At 45.2% G+C, this 21,716-nt stretch overlaps 1 protein-coding gene across 8 annotated transcripts in view; it reads right to left on the bottom strand.

The window, feature by feature from the left end:
* Window positions 1–21,716, bottom strand: part of LOC144782636 (uncharacterized) — a 235,348-nt gene that overhangs the window by 161,716 nt on the left and 51,916 nt on the right. For 2 of the 8 annotated variants that reach the window (XM_078661990.1, XM_078661991.1), the window contains one exon: window positions 14,055–14,304. The exons of 4 other annotated variants lie outside the window; for them this stretch is intronic. In XM_078661990.1, coding sequence (XP_078518116.1) covers window positions 14,166–14,304 — 139 coding nt within the window. In that variant the 3' untranslated portion in view covers window positions 14,055–14,165. Of the gene's footprint in view, window positions 1–14,054; window positions 14,305–16,656; window positions 16,946–21,716 lie in introns of those variants that run through there. 2 more of the 8 variants (XR_013601186.1, XM_078661992.1) reach the window with 1 other exon arrangement.

Genomic DNA, 21,716 nt, shown 5'->3' with positions numbered 1-21,716 from the left:
CACAGGGGGGTACCTGTGGTACCCCCTTTCATTTGAATTTACAAAGTGGCAGGCACCACACGGCGCCAGCCGCTTAGTAAATGCAAATGCTGCAATGCATTTTTAGCATTGTGGCGGGCGGTGCAGAGAGCACCGCCCGCCACAATGCTAAAAATACAGGATGTGCCCGCCACTGTGGCGGGCACCCCCCACGGGACCCCCGCCCTTATGGCGGGCGGTCCCTATTACCACGAGGATGGCGGGCGGGCAAAGTCCGCCCGCCATCCTAATGACCCCCATAGTTGGTATAAAATACCTGTCACACAGCCAATGATAAGCAAGAAAAAAGGTGTGGTGAAAATTGACCATTGAGCATAATGAAAAGTCCTCTCTGTAGAACACTGATTTGTTTTCATAGGTTGTTGTTCCTCGAAAAGGCATCATCTCGATTGATGTTAACTTTTGTGGTGGTTCATAGTAAACCATGGCGTTGCATTGAACATTAGCAACTAGAGTGATGACAGCCTCCAATTCATCCGCGCAACCCGTTGCTTTGTATAAAGTTGGAGATGCTGTATGCTTAAATATTCCCGGCTGGGTACTCATGCTGGTGATGTCACTGTCCTCTTCACTTTGAAGAGAGTGGGAGGATCTACTCTGAATCGTTCTTGATATCAATGATGGTCAGCTGTACAGAATCAGCCACAAAGTTCTTCTTCATGTGGTTATTATACCCTTGTCTATTTCTCTTTGAACCAGACAAAGGAGACGGAATGACAGTTCATTTTTAAATCAATTTTAAACCAATCTTAAACCAGCGGTTTAAGATTGTTCTCTACTGCTAGACGTAGGGTAGGGGCAGCATGTTACATCAAGCTCACCCATGAATCTCTAGTTTGATCCAAACTGGGACAAATTTGCAACCATTCAAATGTGGTTGCCTTTGTGAATACAAACTAAAATTCACAGTGTTGCAAACTAGTACAATGGTAGAAGTGGAGCAGGGAGTTGCACATCCAGAAAAAGTATTGGCTGAAATGTTGAATGTGAAGGTGAGCATATATTTAAAGTGTTTGCCTTTGGTACTCATCAAACACACACTGTGGTACCTATAGGTGTCATGCTATTGACTAGGCAGAGCTAAAATCAAAGCTAACCATCAAACAGATTAGGGCACATCAGACCAGTATATTGGAATAGGTCCTTCATTAATTATGTATACAATTCACAGTGCTTATACGTCCACTGTAAGTCACAATTTGACAACTCAAATCACAATGCACTTGTTGAAAATCATTGTGAATAGCAAGTGGAAGGACAAGCTTCCATTTCCTTACTACTGACAATGGACTGTATCAGTGCTTTATGGCCAATCATGTAGCTGCAAAGAACTAAAGAAGGAGGTGCACATCTACATAGTGGTGGTTGCATATGGCGGTCAACTTTTAGGGTGCAATCCAGTGGTCGAAGTACGGGGATCGGCAGGGCACAGCGTGCCCGCCACTTTTTAAATTTAATAGAATACGTTGCCCTACTTTTTTATTTTAAAAATGTGCTCCAAGGTGGCAGAAATAGCCAAGACCTACAGATAAGGCTCGGACGTTCAAGGCCGTTTAGAGACGCAAGGGCAGAGAACGAAAAGGATGCTGTCTTTCCCTTCTTGCCCAGAGAAGACAGGGACGGTGTCCACTTCTTCTGCTCTTCCACTGTCAGCTTCCCCTCCCTCTCTCGCTCGCTCTCTTTCTTCCTCTTATTTCCTCTCTTGTAGTCTCCGTCTCACTCCTCCTCACTTGCTGAAACAGTGACTTCAAGAAATGACTTTTACAGTCAATCAAGGAGGGGGTCTGTTGAAAAGCGAGGTTTTTAGGTTTCTCGTGAAGTTGGGGAGCGATGTTGTCTATCTGAGGTGGAGCGGAAGGGCATTCCAGGCTCTGGCCTCGACAAATGAGAAGGAGTGGCCTCCCGATCTGGTCTTTCTGGTGCAGGAACCACAGTCGTAGGAGAGCTGGGCTGATCGTAGGATCCTATGGGATGCGTGGAATTTGAGTCAGCTGTTCAGGTTTGCTGGTGTTGTGTTGTGTAGTGCCTTGTGTGCATGGGTGAGAATCTTGAAGGTGATTCTAGCCTCGATGGGGAGCCAGTGGAGTATGCGCAGGTGCAATTTCTCTGTGCATAAAAAGAAACCAGCATAGGCAAAATCAATAGGTCTCCCCCATGCAAGAGCCATTGGCAATGTGTTTTGTATACCAGTGTGGCTGCTGTTCAGCATGGCTTAAAGTTAGTGGTGTGGAGAGAAGAGGGGTGGGCTAGATTGCAGTGGGGTCAATTGGGGTAGATTGAAGGGGGGTAGATGGGGTAGATTGCAGTCGTCAAGATTAGGGTAGAGTGGAATAGGCTAGATTGGAGCAGAGTGGGGTATATTGGGGTGGAGCAGGCTGGGGTAGAGTGGGGTAGAATGGGGTAGATTGCTGTGGGTTGGATTTGGTATAGTGAGGTAGACTGGAGAGGGGTCTATTGGGGAAGATTGTAGTGCAGTAGAGCGGGGTAGATTGGAGTGGTGTTGAGTGGGATAGATTGGAGTGGAGTGGATTTGAATGTGGTAGATTGGGATGGTATATTGGATTTGGATAGATTGAATTGGGGTAGATAGGGGTGTATTGGGGAAACGAGGGTGTGTTTGAGGGGATTGGGAGTGGAGTGGGCAGATTAGAGTAGATTCAAGTGGAGTATATTGGAGTGGAGTGGGGTAGACTGGAGTGGAGTGGGGTGAATTGTGGTAGCTTGGAGTAGGGTAGATATGAGTAGGGTAGATCAGGGTAGATTGTGGAAGAGTGGAATGGAGTGTATTGGGGTAGTTGGAGTGAAGTGAGGTAGATCTGGTAAGTGTGGAATGGGGTTAATTGGGGTAGATTGGGGTGGAATGGGTTGATTGGAGTGGAGTAGGGTGGGGTCGACTAGAGTAAAGTGGGGTGGATTTGGTAGATAGATTTGAGTGGGGTAGATAGGAGTAGCGTAGATTAAGGTAGATTGGAGAAGAGTGGAGTGGGGTGTATTGGGGTAGTTGGAGTGGAGTGAGGTAGATTTGTGAAGAGTTGAGTGGGGTAAATTGGGGTTGATTTGAGTGGAGTGGGTAGATTAGAGTGGTGTGGGGTAGACTGGGTGGGTTGGAATAGGGTGGATTGGAATGGAGTGGGGTAAATTGGGGGAGAGTGGAGTGGGGTAGATTTGATAGGAGTGTGGTAGACTGGAATAGAATAGAGTGGGATAGATTGAAATGGAGTAGTTTGGAGTCGGGTAAATTGGGGTAAACTGGAGTGGAGTGGGGTAGAGTGGTGCGGAGGGGTAGATTGGAATGGAGTAGAGTAGATTGTGGTAGATTGGAGTTGGGTAGATTGGGTTAGAGTACAGTGGGGTGAAATGGGTTGACTTGTGTGGAGTGGGTTGTATTAGAGAGGAATAGAATGGGGTAGATTGTGGTAGAGAGGCGGGTAGATTTCGGTAGATTGTAGTGGGGTAAATTAGGGTAGAGTGGGTTAGATTGAGTGGGGTAGATTGAGGAAGGGTGGAGTGGGGTGCATTGGGGTGTATTGGAGTAGAGTAGATGGGAGTAGAGTGTGATAGATTGGAGTGGAGTGGAAAGGAGTAGATTAAGGTGGAGTGGGGTAGATTGGAATGGAGTGGAGTGAAGTGAAGATTCTGTAGATTAGTATCGAGTACATTGGAATGGATCTGGGTAGATTTGAGTGAGGTGGGGTTGGATGTTGGAGCAGGGTCGATAGGGTATATTGGAGTAGAGTGGAGTGGGGTAGATTTAAGTAGAGTGGGGTACAGTGGGGTTGGGTAGATTGTGATTGTTAGGTGTAGATTGGAATGGGTTGCAGTCCGGTTGATTGGGAACGATTGTGGTAGAGTGGGTTAGATTGGAGTGGGATGGATTGGAGTAGGGTGGATTGGGGTGGAGTGGGGTCAGGTAGATTAAAGTGGGGGTTCTGGGTTGGAGCTGGATATCTTGGATTGGAGTGGGGTAGATTTGAGATGGGTATCATAGTTTGGAGTGGGGTAGATTTAACTGTAATGAAGTTGGGTAGATTGGGATACAGTGGAGCAGATTGTAGTATATTGAGATAGAGTAGTGTGGGGTAGATTGTAGTGGAGTGGGATAGATTGAGCAGATTTGAGTGAGGTAGATTGGAGAGAAGTGGGGTAGATTGTGGTATGTTGGAGTGGGGCAGATTGTAGTAGACTGGAATGGAGTTGATTGTGGTAGATTGGAGTGGGGTAGATTGTAATAGACTGGAATGGAGATGATTGTGGTAGATTGGAGTGGGGTAGATTGAGGTACAGTGACGTGGGCTAAATTGGAGTATAGTGGAGTGGAGTTGGATAGACTGGAGTGGAGTGAAGATTAAAGTGGAGTGGGGGTACATTGGAGTGAAATAGGGTGGATTGTGGTAGATTGGAGTGGGGTACATTGGCGAGGAGCATAGTAGAGTGGAGTGGGATAGAGTGGAGTGGAGTGGGCTATATTGGGACAGTGTGGGTTGGATTGGAGTGGAGTCTATTAGAGTGGGGTAGATTGGCATGGGATAGAATGGAGTGTATTAGAGTGGAGTGGAGTAGATTGGAGGCGAGTGGGTTAGATTGAAGTGGAGTTGGATAGATTGGAGTGGAGATTGGAGTGTAGTGGGGTAGATTGGAGTAACATGGGGTGGATTGTGGTAGACTGGAGTGGGGTAGACTGAGGTAGATTGGATTGGGGTCAAGTTGGGGTAGAATGGGGTAGATTGAAGTGGAGTGGGATAGAGTGGAATGGTGTGGAGTGGGTGGATTGGAGTGGAGTGGGCTATATTGGGGTGCAGTGGTTGAATTGGGGGGCTGTAGTGGGGAAGACTGGAGTGGAGTTGATTGGAGTGGGGCAGATTGGAGTGGGGCAGATTGGTGGGGGCAGATTGGAGTGGGGCAGATTTGAGTGAGGTAGATTGGAGTGGGGTAGATTGGAGCATAGTAGGGTAAATTCAACTGGAGTGTGGGAGGTTGGGGTAAAGATGAGTGGCATTGATTGCAGTGAAGTGGAGTGGGGTTTATTGGGTTACATAGAGTAGAATTGGTTAGATTGCAATGAAGTGGGGTAGACTGAAGTGGAGTGGGGTAAGTGGTGTGGTGTATACTGACGTACAGTAGAGTGGTGTGTTGTGTCATGGAGTGGAGTGAGTAGCATACAGTGGAGTGGTGTGGAGTTAAGTGGAGTTAAGTGGCATGGCGTGTCGGAGAGTAGCTTAGAGTGGAGGGGCATAGAGTGGAATAAAATGTCTTAGAGTGGAGTGGCCTAGAATGTAGTGGTGTGGTGTGGTGTGGTGTAGAGTGGAAGGGCATAGAGTGGACTAGAGTGTTGTAGAGGGGAATGGTGTAAAATTGAGTAGGGTACTGTGGAGTATGCATGGTGTGGTAGCACAGGGCCATTACAGGCAACACATTTTCAATTTAAATGACCATTACATTTGCACCGGCAGACAATTTCACTGCACACAAATGATAATGTGTAGGAATGTCATCACCTAGTGAATTCAAGTAATTTGATTGCATTCAAATCTTTGTTTCCGCTATATATCAGAATTACAAACAGAATGTGCGTCATAAATACTTTCTTCTTTCTCATATGTTCTGAAACATCAGCACAGTTTAGTTTTGTTGTGTGCTAGAAAAAATAACATCCTGCAGCCTCCCCTCTCATATGGGTAAACGGCAGGAGTGTTACATAAATTCTCTCAATTTGAAGTCAGAGAGTACTTGGAAGGATATTGTAAACAACAAATGCTCACATGAGAGAGAGGAACTCAAACTAGACAGCCTAAAGCAAATAAATCCAGCAAGTAGGAAGTAAACAACTGTGAGTTGCAAACCACAAAGCCAATAGTAAGCAAAGGGTGAAATGCCTTCCTATGGAAGCTTTCAGAATGCCCACACAAAGTCGTAAGCAAACCAGACAGCACAGGTTGGCTTTGACCTAAAAATATAGTGTAGTCTAGTCACGTTAGAAAGCACTCTAATGTACTTGGGCCAGGTTTGCACTATCAAAAAGTGCATGGTGTGCACCATTTTTGTAATTTCCGCTGGTAGATCATTATTGCTCGTGGCCCGGACTCAGTCTCATGCTCATCAATAAGTAGAAACTGGGGCACCATTGCACGATTTGCACCAAGCTCTTTTGCCCTGTGCATGCTTATTGCATTTGGTGCAGAAGGAGAACTAGTCTATTAGTGCCCCAATATCCAAATGGGCCCAGTTTGCTGCAGGAATACCATTTTGTGCTTACATCCTGTTGTTTTGGGCTCCTCTCCATCCTGATAAGCATTTATAGATTGTATAGGGGTTTACCTCATGCGGGAATCCAGGACACCGAGACAGGCTTAAAGTTGGAGCACTTATTGGGGTTCAGGATCAAACAGCCCTACCTCACTTATCAGTCATATAAGGTCCTACGTTTCTGTCCCAGTACTTACTGCAAGCTGTTATTCAAAAGCCTCCTTCAAAGATCCGCAGATAGATATATTCCTCTATCACGTCACTGAAGATAAGATTGATGTTTTCAAATGGGGCGCCTCAATTAATCTCTGAAGACACACAAACGCTATTCCTGTCATTGATTTTTGGGATAAAATTGCTCTTCTGGGAAAAAGCTGAAATATGCTGCTGCCGTGATGTTTCTAGCCCCTTCACTCTCATTTCAGCACATTCAGTCCTTATTTACAAGCCCCTGGTGCTGTGATGCCTCATTTATTCCCATAAAAGTGACGCACTGGCAACGCACTGAGCTTGTAAATTAGCCCCTCGGTCCCTTGTCAATGGTGTAATGCAGAACGTGACGAGGGGCCTCTGAGTCTTCCATATCTGGTATTGGGATGAATGAGGGCCCCCTGAAGGGTTGGGGGGGGGGGGCTCTTGCTCCGCAGGGGCGTACTTTACGTCCCTGTGCCTCGTGCCGGAACAGTACCTCGGGCCTCATTTATGAAAAGGGAGGCATCGCTGCGAGAAAACAGCGATGCATCACTTATCATTGCGCACTCCTTGCGTCACCAATGATGCGTTATATTTACAGTATGATGCATCATTGCGCAAGGAGTTACAGATACGTCAGTATTTCTGACGTATCTGTATGGCGCAAAAGTCACGCATTGCTGGAGTGTGTCACAAAAGTGACGTAACTCCAGCAATGTGTCAGAACGCCCCCCTGCATACATTATACCTGGCGCAGGTATAATGTAGCGCAGGGGTTTACAAAGTAGACGCATCTACCTAGATGCGTCACTTTGTAAATATGGTGCAACAAGGCACATTTTTTATGCTGCTGGTGCGTCACAAAAAGTGATGCACCGACGACGTAAAAGTGACACACGGCCTCATAAATGAGGCCCCTCGTGTCCAGGTTAATAGTACAGCACTATCGTTAACAATTCAGCCTTTTCTGCCTTTCAGCCACATTTTATGCTAGTTCTGTCTTTAGCAACGTTTTTTTTATCACAAAGTCACATTTTTCTCCCTCAAGCTGTTTCGAGAATAGCGCGAGAAAAGTCGATGTGCGAATGTCAATACATTAATACACCTCAAGGCCGAAGTTTCACAGAATTACCCTCTGCGGGAAGATAAAAAAAAAAAAAGGTCGCACTAGAACGTGTCATTTTTTTCTCAGATGAGATTCCTTAAAATTGATCAGCGTCTCCTCGCGGAACGCCTCTGCGCGGATAGCTGACCTTTCCTGCGTGACATTTACGTCCTCGCTCTCGGCCATGCGTGGGACCGCTAAATATACATTTGTGGCGGCGAATGCCGGGGCATCTTAATTGGATGTGAAAGCCGCATGTGATGTAGTCTTTGACTAACATTGTCGTTATCAGAGAAATCTAGAAGGTTGTGAAACGCCAGAGGTCACGCCATAGGGGAGCTCTGCGGGCTCAGAAAAAGGCTTATGCAAACAATGAACTTCAGAACAGATTTTCATTTGTAATGCATCAACGATAACGGCATGTGTGTATATTGAAATGTGTGTATGAAACGAACGTTGAACGAACAAATGATGCACCGCTCCACACGCGCACGCACCCATGCACGCACACACGCACACACACACATATATGTACAATGTGCGTGAAATTGTAATTTCTCCTTGCGAAATTTCTTGCAAAAGAGACTTTCTGTAGAGGTTTTTAACAACAAAAACTGTTTTTGATGAAGAATTTGCCCCCAAGGAGGTAGATTTTCCTCCTGCTATTTTTAAAATATTTATGCCAGATGAGAGAAGGTAGCAGAGTTTTACGAAAGCCCTTGATTTAGCTGATAGAAGTCAAAGATACACATTTCACAGACATTAGTATGTTCCAGTCGAGCTGGCTGTTTTCAGGTCATCAATGTGTGATGGCTGTGTTGGAGCAGCTTACTCCAGAATCGCCCTTGTGCAGAAGTCTTGCTCTGGTGTGAAACACAGACCACACCCACACACATTAGCACCATTTTGCTTTTAGTTAAAGTGAATGGGGTAAACGGTATTTTAACGCAGCAGTGCAGACAGCAGTGCTTAATTTGTGTAGGAGCTTTCAGGTGCTAAGCACCAGCACTTTTTTTTAACAGGGCCGGGGCTATTGATTTTTTCTCCATTTCGCCTGCCTCTCCTACCCACAGTGTATTGAGAGGGCCTTGTGGTGGCTTATAGAGCTATACAAGGTAGCAACAAAACATCTTAGGTCAACATATTTTTTATTTTAAAGCACTATTGTGTTTCAAAAGTTGCTCTTCCAAGCACTCATAAAAAGTCAATATTTAAATGGAGAAGAATCCTCCAGTAGTCTTGGTAGCAGGTTACACTATTGTGTTTCTTTGTAATGTGACCTTGCCAGACAGAGTGCCATTGACTCTAATGTGGTAATGGAGAACGGTCCCCTCACCTTCCCTGTTGTACAAGACAATCATAAATAGGGCACAGTGAACGCTTCACATTATCGGACCTGGGTGTGACTGCACCTGCTACACTAACAACTGCGCATTTGCGCTATAATCAGCACAGGTGGGAACAGGGAGCAAATTGTTTTCATCTTATTTTTAGCGTGTGTACATTTTGCACTATAGAAAACCTTAATGTTAAATAATTGGACTAAGGTGAGCCAAAATCCGTGTGTTCTGTTATTATTATAAAATAGTGTAAATTTGTTTGCTAAGTGGTGGCCCCCCTGCCTTGAAGCAGTAAAAGAAAGAAAAAAGTTAAAGGATAATGATGCAATGTTATTATCATTTGATTTTGTTCTCTTGCTGCAGAAGTTTTGCATGAGGGGTGGGGCTGCAGAGCAGGGGACGAGTGGTAGCACCCTCCGAAGTACGCATTGAGCTCTCAGGCCGGCCAAACAGTCATGCGCACTATCCTGGTTTCTCCATGCAGGCTGTAATGCAGCCTGCATGGAGAACAGGGAAAGAGCGCCCCCAGTCCCTGACTGAGCGCCGAACCACAGTGCTCATACCAATCACAACGCTGCATTGCAGCGTTGTGATTGATCAGGTGAGCCTGGCTGCCTGCTTCCTGTTTCATTCGCGAGGAGAGACGACGGACAGACGCGGCAGTAAGGTGACTTTTTTTGGTTTTTAAAATGTCCCTTTACCCCCTCACACTCTCTCCCCTCCGCCTCGCCATCCCCGATCCATGCCGGCCGCTACTGAGTTTACTCTGTTTTTAACAGTTGTTTATGAACTAAGTTGTAACATTTTACTATGCATGTAAAATTATTTCAAATTAATAAACGTGTCTAAAGTGGCTAACAATGGATCCACCTCTAATTCCCCTTTATTGCATACTTGTAATTTGGACTGGCTTAAAACCTTGTTTGTCCCTGTTTCTATTACTAAACACATATGGCTAGGTACCGCCATGGCCTCCTTGACAGATTTGGACTCCCACAACCCCTTAACAATCCTCCTAGTTGACGCTGTCTACAGTCACTTATATGACACCACAAATTGAGGGCCTCATTTATGAAAACTGTTGCATTGCTGCTTGAAAACAGTGATGTGACAGTTTTCACTGCGCCCTCCTTGCGACACGATGGATGCGCCGTATTTAATGTACGGCGCTCCATGTCGGAAGTAGTTATAGATACATCAGTATTTCTGATGTAACTGTAGGCGCAGTAATGACGCATTGTTAGAGTATGTCGCAAATGTGACGCAAATCCAGCAATGTATCATTACACATGGGCAAGTGCCATGTTAAATGTGCCTGCATCAGTCTTATGCCTGCTGTGAGGCAGGCATAAGATTTTGGAGCAGTGGAGTCCTAGAAATGCTGCCTTGAAATCTGATGGATTTCACTGCGCCACTTCTACAAGGCTTTTTAGTGGGTATAATGTTTTGCAGGCTTTTACAAAGTGACACATCTACTTAGATGCGTCACTTGGTAAATAGGGTGCAACATGGTGCATTTTTTACGCCGCCGGTGCCTCACGAAAAGTGACGCAACTGCAGCGCAAAAGTGTTACAAGGCCTCATAAATAAGATCCTAAATATTTTTGGTTAGGGGTTGTAAGTCCCTGGGCGTATTTTTTATTTTTTTTTGCAGAGTTTTATATAGCGCGAACTAGAACCGAACCTAATCAGTTATCAGAGCGCTTTACATAGCACCAGTTACGTTACATGAGGGAACACTTTCATTTTAGGCACGGGGAGATTAAGTGATTTGCCCAGAATCACAGGGGGTTTTTGGCGTCGTTACCGAGACTCAAACCCAGATCCCCAGTTCCGAGGTCGAGCGCCTTAGCCGTTAGGCCAACCCCTCTCCCCTAAATTATTTCACACAAACATTTGTAAAAATCACTTTACAAAACCAATGCATAGTAACCCATGACATTAACAATTTTATTTAAGATTTAGATGCTTAACCTTAACAGAGACACTAATTCATGTATTTCCTAACCATATGTAAAATGTGTTCCTGTGCATCTACAAAATTTGCTTCGAGTGAGATCACGACTGGCCCCACTGTAGCAGTGTCCCTTGGTCTGAACCTCCATTGACCAGCCAGAAAATGGACCTGGTTGTGTTAAGGGAGGACCCCAGCCATCTACATCTCCCCCCTACCGGGGATTCCTGATCAAGGGGTATGCCTGTTGCTAGAATACCTACCTTGGGCACCCTCTACACACTTCTTCTGCCCCCCCCCATAGGGTCACTGCCAGCTTAGCACCCATTGCGCCTGCATAGGTGGTGGTCCAGTAAGAAGCGACAGCCTCAAAACCCTCTCACTTGTGTAACATCAATTCAATTTTCTGCCTGCACACCTTGGAGGGTCCCGTGACACCGCAGTTATCTTTGTTAATAAGGAAAAAGAATGCCTGTATGTGCACAAACTATGCCACTGATCATGACCTCACCCGCCAGATACATAAATACGACATTACAAAATCAATCCGGCAAGAAAAGAGAAAGTTAGCATGACCTTTAAACACAGATATGCTTATCAACATAAGACATGCACAATTGCATCATCTGTACTCCTCATTGCCATTCCCCAATCCATTACACTCCATTGAGCTACCAGCCCTCCCTACTAGGTCAACATTGACCTGGGCTGATGGCTATGGGGATGGCCAAATGGAAACAAGACTTCTGGTGCTGCGGCCTGGCCCCTGGGAGAGTGACGTCTTCCTGAAGCATCGAGCAGGAAAGGGAGACTTGTACGCTGCCCCTTTTATCAGCGGGACTTCATGCCATCAGCAAGGTATCGACCGAGAAGCACTGTAACTTCTTGCGTTGTCATGCCCAACAACTCACCCAATAATAACCGCCTTCACCGGAAGGCTAGGGGATAGTGCATTGCAAACGCCAGTTTCAGCCAGGCTGCACTACTATATGTGCAGTTACCCAGAGCCTTTGTCATACAGCCAGGTACCCCAGAGACCTCCATGACAGTTTTGGACCCCCACAACCCCCCAACAGTTCTCCCAGCTGACCTCTCTCCACAGTAACTAATAGGACACCACAAATTAACTTTTTTATTTTAGGGATCATAAATCCCCGGCATTATTGATTTCACACACAAATTTAAAAATCATATTTCAAAATCAATGCACAGTAACCCATGACTTTTCCAATTCTATTTACAAGGTTTAGATGCCTAACCTTAACAGAGACTCTAATACCTTTATTTACTAATCATATCTAAAATGTGTCCCTGTTCATCCGCAAAATTTTCTTCGAGTAATATCATGACTGGTCCCAGTGTGGTGTCCCGTGGTCTAAACCTACCTTGCCCAGCCAACAAAAGGACCTGGTTAGGACTAAGGGAGGACTCCTGCCGCCTACATCACCTCCCCTACCAGGGACGCCTATGCCAAGGCCCCCCTGTCCACTTGGATATCTACCTTGGGCATACCATACACACTTTTTCTTCACCTCCAAAGGGCAGTGCCAGCTTAGTGCCCATTGCGCCTGCACAGGTTGTTGGCCGGTAAGGACTGCCTGCCTGTAACTGCTCCCAACCCCCTGCACCCATGTAACCTCAATTCAATTTGCTACCAACACCCCTTGTAGGGTCCTGTGACACCACTGTTATCTTTGTCTAAATGGGAAAAAGTATGCCCTGTATGGGCCCTATCTGTCCCTGCAATAATGACCTCACCCACCACAGGTCAGCATAATTCATCTACGATCTGCCCCCGAACCCTACAGTGGACAATGAATGAACCAGACCAACAAGTTCTCAAGAAAGATTTAAATGCCAATCTTGGACAAATGAACCCTGTCCTGCAAGAAAAAATGCTCACCCTTTAAGCAGCCGTGAGATATGGTCCAAAGCCTGGATAACATGATTTTATTATTCACTCACTTCACTGAATCGTTGAGACATCTGGCTGACTTACCACTTCTTCATTGCAACATTGGAATGATGTTGGACCATGCGAGCACGGGCTGTGGAAATTTCCTTGCAAGCCAACCAAACTCTGACTTCACCAGTTCAAACAAGTCCCTCCTGCTGACCTCAACCAAATCATTGCCGTCAGGATGAACCACAAACAAAAAAAAAAGATGAACCACAATGACCCCAAGGGGCGTATACCTCTGAGGCAATAGTTGTCCAGTGTATCCCTCAAATGGGTTAAACGCAGCCCTCCTTGACCACAAAAATTCAGTTGGTATCCTGTGCGTCTGGCCACAAAGAAACCTGAGACATAAAATGCCTTTGTGTAGCGAACATAGGAATGGCCCAGCACCAGCACTTTTTTAAGTTCCATCGCCTCCTCATTAACACGGGTCATCCATAAAACCAATGACTGTTCAACTCCCCTTGTCTTCCACCTTCGTCCACAGGAGAATACAAAATGAAAAAGAGGTGGATTAACAGCCAGGCCCCTACCACATGTTAAGTCTCACATAGTGATTGTAGCAATCTGAGGTCCACCTGCCAATCATTTGGACTGCCGGGCCCATTGCCGCTGCAGTGGTGGTGGCCCCTATCCTAAAAGAGTGCGGCACATATTTAGAAGGATAAAAACCTGCCATCCTCATGGCCTCATTCAGGATCCTGCAGAACTGAAACTTGGTCAAGGGTTTCCCATCAGCATGCACTAGAAGGGGCCCCCCCAATGTTCCAATGCCGATTTGCCAGAAAAATGTCAACGATGCCTAGAGGACAGTATACATTTAATGGCTCCCTATGTAAAAGGATGTGATCAACCCTACCGCCCTGATCCATCTTGTACCGGGGAACTGTAATTGAAAGGGAGCCATTCAACAACTGTACATCCTTGTGTGCACTGCAAACCTCCCGAAGTGTCCCTCCTGTTCTTGGCCACCAATTTGCCTATCCCAAGGGCCCCATAGAAAATGAGGGAAAACACTGACCTAAAGAGGCAGACCTCATCTGGAGACATGCAAATGTTTCCCAAGGGGGACATAATTGCAGCCAGCTTCGCCGTGTCTATGGGAAGCCAGAAATCAGGCTTGGCTCCTACCAGGCACCGTCAACCCTGCAATGCCCTCTGCACCAGGAAGGTTTTTGTCAGGTCTGTATAACCCAGCATCCTTACAAAGAAAGATATCGCAGCAGTATGGCTTCTGGAGTATGCCACTGATCGTTCCTCAAAGACCCCAAGAATTAACCATTCCCCGCCCCTTCATGCTCAAGCAATTTAAAATATGTGCAAAATGCCCCCTCATAGGCATGCTTCATCCTGGGTGCAAGACTGGCTGCCACGAGGTCTGGTAAGCTTGGGCACCAACCTGCCACAGTCGATCCGGGAAAGGCGTAGGGGACTCCACTGCTCCTGAGTGGTGGAACCTGAAAGCCTGCAACTTGAAATGAGATAAAGCATCAGCTGCATTGTTCATTATCCCAGGGACATGTGTGGCTTTATACAGTACTTTAAGCTACAGACATAGCAGAACAATATCCTTTCAAAAGTCTAATGATCATGTTACACTTTGCTGCCTGCTGATTGATGCAATCTACCACTGTCATGTTGTTTGACCAGAATACTACTGACTGGTTGTGGAACTGCTCGGGCCAGATTAAGGAGGCAACAGCTCAAGAAAGACATTGATAGCAACTAAGCCAGACTGCTCCCTATCCCATGGCCACTGCTGAGCATACCATGCTGGACTTAGAATAGCCCCAAAACATTTGCTGCCCGCCGCATCAATGAATAAACCTATGCCATCATTGGTCCGGGGTGGGCTGGGCCACACCACTGTACCATTAAAATCACACAAAATTGCCTCTAATATCCTCATATCCTGACATGCCTCCTCTGACAACCTGCCAAAAGGTCTTATCCTGAGATTGGGTTACACCCACAGTCAATTCACAGAAAGACCGCAAAGCTTTATCACACTCCTCTGTCCCAGGGGTCCAGAAACAGGAAATTGTCTAGGTAGTGCAACACCCACTGATGACCCGACCTCTGCCTAAAAGCCCACTTGAGGAAAGTACTGAATTTCTCAAAATTGGAGCAAGAGACTAAGCAGCCCTTATGTATGCATCTGTCAAAATAAAATGAGCCCTCAAACTGGAAGCCATTAAGCTGTACCGGGAGCAAGCGGACCACTGACTCTATATATGACTTCACTAAAAGTGTTGTTGTCCCCAATTCCTGCAGGATCGGAATCAACTCGTATTTAGAGGTATATTTGACAGAGCACAAAGCTACATCAATGGCTTCATTCACCGATTTACCCCTGGGTGCTGATGAGTTATGCATCAATCTGTATTTCCCATGGTCTTTTTTTGGGAACTACTTCCAGGGGGAAGCAGACAAAGTTGTCGAATGGGACTGCCCTAAAAAGGTCTGCCACCCTCCCCAAACCCATCTCCTTGAGGATTTTAGCCCTAACAACACCGGGGTCGAACCTGAGTGACTTCTGATTCTTGCAGAAAGATACACCAACACACCCTTCTGCTGGGATTCAAAAACCCTCTTTGAAACCGCCATACAATGCTTGAGCTGCTTTGGGATTATTGTATACATTGAGGCATGGGACCATTGCCAACCATTTTCTCCGGAGTGGGAGCTTTTACTAACAACTCCGATGTTCTGAAACTTTTGAACTCAGTTCAGCGGTAAGACCCATAATGAGGAACAATGCTTGAACTTGCATGTTCCCGGGGCTGGGTCCTCGATTGTTTGTTAAAATCCATCCCATGAACCTCCCCCCGCCTGACCCAGGCTGATCGATGACCGTGGGCCTACTGAAAGGGCTGATTGGGAATAGCCTCAACCCGTTGCAGTTTCATAAGACGCAGCCAGTCAATCTGATCCCAAGCTAACTTGGGCCTAGTGGCCTTAATCCTGCTAAACTCCTTCTCATAATCCTTCCGTGCCAAACTCATCAAACGCACACACTAAGCGAGTTGGGCACATAAGTTAGAAAAACGTTCTGCAGTAATAGCCTAGAAAACTGAAAAACCTTTTACCCAATTTGCCAATAACTCCCTTGCTCTCTTTTTGTAGGGCCAATGGCAGCAGTCCCTAGAGTTAGAGCATTCTTTGCAACGCTTGGCCTCATCATGTGCAGGCCTATCGACAATCAAATCAAACATGTTCACGTAAACTCCCTTCCTAATGTTTTCTTTTACCTCCATTGTGATATGTCTGCCCAACTGATCATTCTCCTACCGCACATCCCCCAAACCCATATCTGGCAATGAAGCCATACCTTTTGAAGCGGAGTCCTGAACAGGCAGAGTAGCCCGCCACCACTGGGGCCGCTGGAGGAGCGCTGATGGTCAGTGCAGTGAATGGGACTAAAGTTCCCTGCACTGCTGTGGTCAGTTGTGAGGCACCACCAACCCCGATACTGGAGAGACACCCACCTGAGCTCCCTGACACACCATTGGAGCTGCTGCTCACTGTGTTACTGGATTGAGTGGGGGTAGCCCCACTGCTACCTACCACCATTGTGCCACCCATTCTGTCCTGACGGTCCAAGTGGGTACAGAATCAAAGAACAAAACTACTGCCTAGATCTGATAAATTATTAGGGCTCTACCTGAGTCCCAAAATTTTGAAATTAATCTGAAGCAAACTGGTACAAACAATTTACATCAAAAGGCCACAAAGATGATAGAAAAAGGTCTCATTTTTATTATTTTCAAATTTTCAATTCAGACATCTTAAAAGAAAAATAATAATTCTACAACCATGATAAATAATTACAACACTAAAACAATGTCCCACACATCCCTTCATACAAACTAACAATCATACTAAAACACGCATACATCAAAGCAATTCATTCATCCCTCTCAGATCACAGTCAAGTTGCCAGCTGATGATGCGATGACTAGAGTCCCATAGGGTCTCAAGCAGCGTTGGGACCAGTTAAAACACTCTGGGACTATCTTCAAGCGCCGACGCGCGTTTCGGTGTCCGGCCTAAACGTGGGCCGCACCTTCATCAGGGCACAGTAGGGAAGGGTGGGGGACAGCAGCAAAAATCTGGAATGGTTTATTAGAGAAAGAACATAATCAATCAACATATTCTGTAAAACTATTCACATTTTGGCGTATATGTTACAGAAACACATAGTAGATTTCGTTATACAACTGTCTAACGTAGCCATCAAACAGTGAGCTTCAGACAAAATTGCAATAATACAAATGATAAATATTAACATGAGTCCAATTGGGTTACCAGGGTCTTGGCTCTTCCCACATTATCGCTGCCAGATATGCCGACAAGCGCTCTCTCCAAGAGGGGGTTGACAACATCCACACCTTGAACAACCAGAGCAACACCCTGGCCAGATTAACTGCCAAATCCTGCTATCTGGAGTCTCCTACTGGAGTAACTTCAATTGCCATACAACTGTTAGCATTTTGCACAATATTACCACTTGCCACCGGCAACCCCACAGTAAATACACTACCTAGTGGTACTCCCTCACAAGAGCTACCTTCGACGGGGCTCTGTGGGCCGCGCACTGCAACTACTGCCAGCCCCTTTCGAGCTCCCTGCACCCTGACCTGCTTCTGTACCATGGGAAATGATTCCCTAGGTGCAGCCCCTGGCCTACTAGCCTTCGCCGCTAGAACCAATGGTTCATTAGGTGGGCCCACATTAGCCAGTGGCTGCAACAGGGCCAAGGTCTCTGCCATTGCGTCCATCCTGCGCATCAACACCTCAATCGCCACCTCAGTCCATGAGCACTTGGATCCTCTCTTCACACTACTACACATCCTAAAAAATGCTTACTGCCACATGCAAGACAAATTACCTAAAGACCCCAAAGAAGGGAGATAAAAACAACCTAGCGCCTTGAACAGCCCTACCAAATGCAAAATTCAGGGGTCCTTCAAGCCTCCAGCATAAAGTGCAGCCTTGTTCGCAAACAAACATGCACCTAACTCCCCGAAGGCGCTAGCAAAATGCTATCCTGATTTTATATAGGACAGAGAAAGCATAAGCCGCATTAAACATGCACAGCTAGGAAAGATGCAACCACAATATCCTCAACCTTCAAACTTGTGCTATTAAGGGGACCACCACACACAGTATCTGCCAATTGTACAACCACTTGTGCCAAAGTTCACAGTGTCCTTCCAATGCTGCCTAGTGAGCAGCTCCCAAAACAAAATTCACTCCCCAACACCTGCTCCTCCATTTTTTGGGCACCCCTCAATTACAGCAAACAACACGCCCCACCAGAGCTGCCACCAAGTGCCAGATACACCCGGGTTGGGCAAGAGAATCTCTCAAGCCTAGGCGGCTCCCAGTAGGGATCATCTGTGCTATCCTGGAAATCTGGGCAGCGAGCGGGGAGCATGCCACAGAGGAGCCTACAGATACAAGGGTAAAAAAGGAAGACAAAAGAATGAGACTCCTGGATGTGCGACGGGGCCTAAAGCAAGCAACAACCTTTCTGAAGTGGCCAGTGGGAAAAAGGGTCCGGCTCTCAGATTCACGGCACCTTTATGTTTGGGGCTTCATGCTGTCAGCCCGGGATTGACCCAGAAGCACTGTAAGTGCTTCCAGTGTCACGCCCCACAGATTGCCCAATGATCACCGCCTTCACCGGAAGGCAGTGGCACACCGCAGTCCCCAATTGTGGCTCTGGCCAAACTGCTATATATGCAGTTCCCCTGAAGTGGGGGAGCCTTTGCCATTTGCATAGTGAACAGGTCTGGCATTGGCTGTAAGCCTTTGTGGTTATAATAGTCGTTGGCACTGAAGGGAACTACTTTCTGAACTAATGTGCTGTGTGTGAAAGAGCAGGATGCTGTCACTTACAGTAAAATAATGGGCAAAGTGGGCTGACTCACTGATATATGTTGTATGCTTTAGTGGGTGGAAGAAATATGTGAATGACACAACAACCAATACTCAAAAGTAAGCATACTCAATAAGTAAGCATTTTATGTATATCATTTTAATAAAATCAAAAGGTTTTGTCTATGCCATACTCAAAATCAACAAATAGTGCAAAATAGAATTGTCATATTTGTTGCACTAGTCACATGCTTCGCTACCATTGAGGTGCCTAATTTGTAGAGTAACCCATCAGTTGAATAGCTTTTTAAGTTTTCTAATTCTTAAGCCCAAATGGGGCTTAGGAGAGGGAAAAAGGCAATTTTTTTATTGTACACCTTGATTCGAGGGAACAGGATATGGAATTTAGACTTATTGAAGAAAAAAAAGTATCCTACTACCTTCTTGACTTCGTTTAAACTTGTTTCTCCTGAAGGAAAAACAACCCAGAAGGGTTATTTATGGACCCTCACACACCCTGTCGGTTTCATGCTTCATCATCGGGTCTCACCCTGGTCCCTTTAAACATGGGTGGGCTCAACCATCTTCATGGGATCTCTTTGAATATTATTCCTAATGGGGTCTAAAAGACTAAAAATACCTAAATGACACCTCAAATTCTCTTTCTTCTTGTGTTTCTTTGGTATGGTTAAAATGGGTAAAATGTAGGGGAGTTTTTAGGGGTCAGGTTACTACCCTATCACACTAACTAGTTGTCCACATGTTTTTGAATGGCCCATCAAAGGTCCCAGACTTCCATCAGGATTACTCTTATGTTTTGCCCCAAACCACGAACAGACAGGACTGCAAAGATAGATAGATAGATAGATAGTAGATAGATAGATAGGTAGATAGATAGATAAATAGAACACATGATTTACAATAAGTGGCCGGAGGAAACGACACTGCACTTGCCCCCACCAGTTAATCATTTATAAACCAAACTCATAAAAGAATATAGGTCCACGAGTGACAAAACTGTTACTCAGCAGTCCAAAGAAACACCACCACATCAGTCAAATTTCCATTTAGATATTCAGATCACGTAAATCAATTATCCATGTTTCAATGGAACAAAATAGAGGAGTTCCAGGTAAGGTTATTGGTCACTTCTTTATTATTCATCTTCTTATAGATAGATAGATAGAGTTGGAAAGACAGATATGATTTGTTAGGGTTGCAAAGATAAACAGATAGATAGCTCATTAGATAGATAGATAGATAGATAGATAGACAGACAGACAGACAGACAGACAGATAGATAGATAGATAGATAGATAGATAGATAGATAGATAGATAGATAGATAGATAGATAGATAGATAGATAGATAGATAGATAGTTAGTAAGATAGGGCAGGGTGCTTCTTATGAGATAATCTTCTTGGGTGGAGGATAATTAGATTATTTCTGATTTACAATATGGCTTTAGACCACACCTGAGTATTATCGGTCAATTATGAATTTATACTGTATTAAAAATAAATATACTGGTACCACACATGGTTCTATTCAGATGGCCTTTAAGGCCTTCACTTAGTCATTTGATCGGGTAAATCGGGCAAAAGTTTAGAAAGTCCTCCTGTCATTGAGCATAGATCCTACATAGGATTTTTCCTGAGTGACCTGCACATGAATATGTCAGCTGTGCTCCGTTACAACCCTGATGGCTCTTGCTCTGATTTGTTTAAACTTAGAAGAAGGGTTGTCACAGCTGCATTTTAGCCCCATTTCTGTTCTTGTTATATATAAATCAACTAGAAATGCCAGTAGGCACGGGAGTAACTCGCATAATTCTGTGCAGAAGAATCACACGGAATTACGAGAGAAGAGTAATTCCCTGTTTGGCGGTATTTCTTGGCCCAAAAATGCCCCCTTGCATCCAAAATGGACATGAGGATGTATCTAGCATTAAGAAATAGCGTTAAAGGCAACATAAAACGAATAGTGTGCTTGAGCAGCTGCTCGCACTCACTAAATGTGCTTCAACTCCATGTAATTAATGAAATGTTTTCGATTACTGCAGCATAATCGAAATTCTGCCCAGGCCAAATTCTCACAAGGAAGTCCTGCAGGGAGAAACAGAAGCATCAATCAGTGAGGTGGTGCTTATACCTCTATTCTCTTTTCTTCTACCCATTTTCTCTATCATTAACTCCATTCTCTCGCTTTCCCTCTCTCCCACGCTCTCTCTCCCCCTCTCTCTCTCTCTGCGTCTCTCTCCCATGTCTCTCTCACACACAAATACATTCTCTCTGTACCTCCTTCTCTATGTCAACTCATTCTCTCTACATCAACATTTTCTCTTATCCTCTCTCTTTATAGATCTTACAACCTCATCTTCTCTTCCTCTTTTTCCATCTCACAACACTCCACCTCAATGTAAACCTCACCCGTCTTTCTTTATTTCATGTATGCCTTGCAAATTTCTCTTTTTTGCTCTACAGAACTTTTTTCTTTATACCCCTCACCCCTCTCTCTATCTTTGTCTCTTCCCTACTATTATTTTACCCAGCAAACATTTCTATACCTCTTTTAATTTTTCTCTCTCTCGCCCGTGCATCTCTTTGTTTTTCTCAAGTCTTCTCTATTTATGCCTTTATTTGTCTTTACCTTTGTCTAATTCAGCTCTTTTTGTATGCTACCTGTTACTTTTTCTCCACCTCACCCCTTTAGTACTTTACTCCTTTGCCTCTCTACATTTCCTTCTTCCTCTCTACTACACTCTAAAACCTTACCTATTTACTGTACCTAATCTTCCTCTTTCTACTGCTTCTTGTGGCTATCTTGTCTTTCTGTATTAACTTCTCTCACTCCCTAAACTATCTGTCTCTTGCTTTATTGTTATTTTTACATCTCTGTCCATGTTTTGTATCCTGCCGCGTCCCTTTGCTCAACAGAGTCACACGTAATTGTCTAGCCAGAGAAGTGTGCACATATAAATAGTAGAAGAGGGACAAGAA

The sequence above is a fragment of the Lissotriton helveticus genome, chromosome 9, assembly GCF_964261635.1.
Source record: "Lissotriton helveticus chromosome 9, aLisHel1.1, whole genome shotgun sequence".
Classification (NCBI taxonomy): Eukaryota; Metazoa; Chordata; class Amphibia; order Caudata; family Salamandridae; genus Lissotriton; species Lissotriton helveticus.
This window is presented reverse-complemented; position numbering and strand designations above follow the sequence as displayed.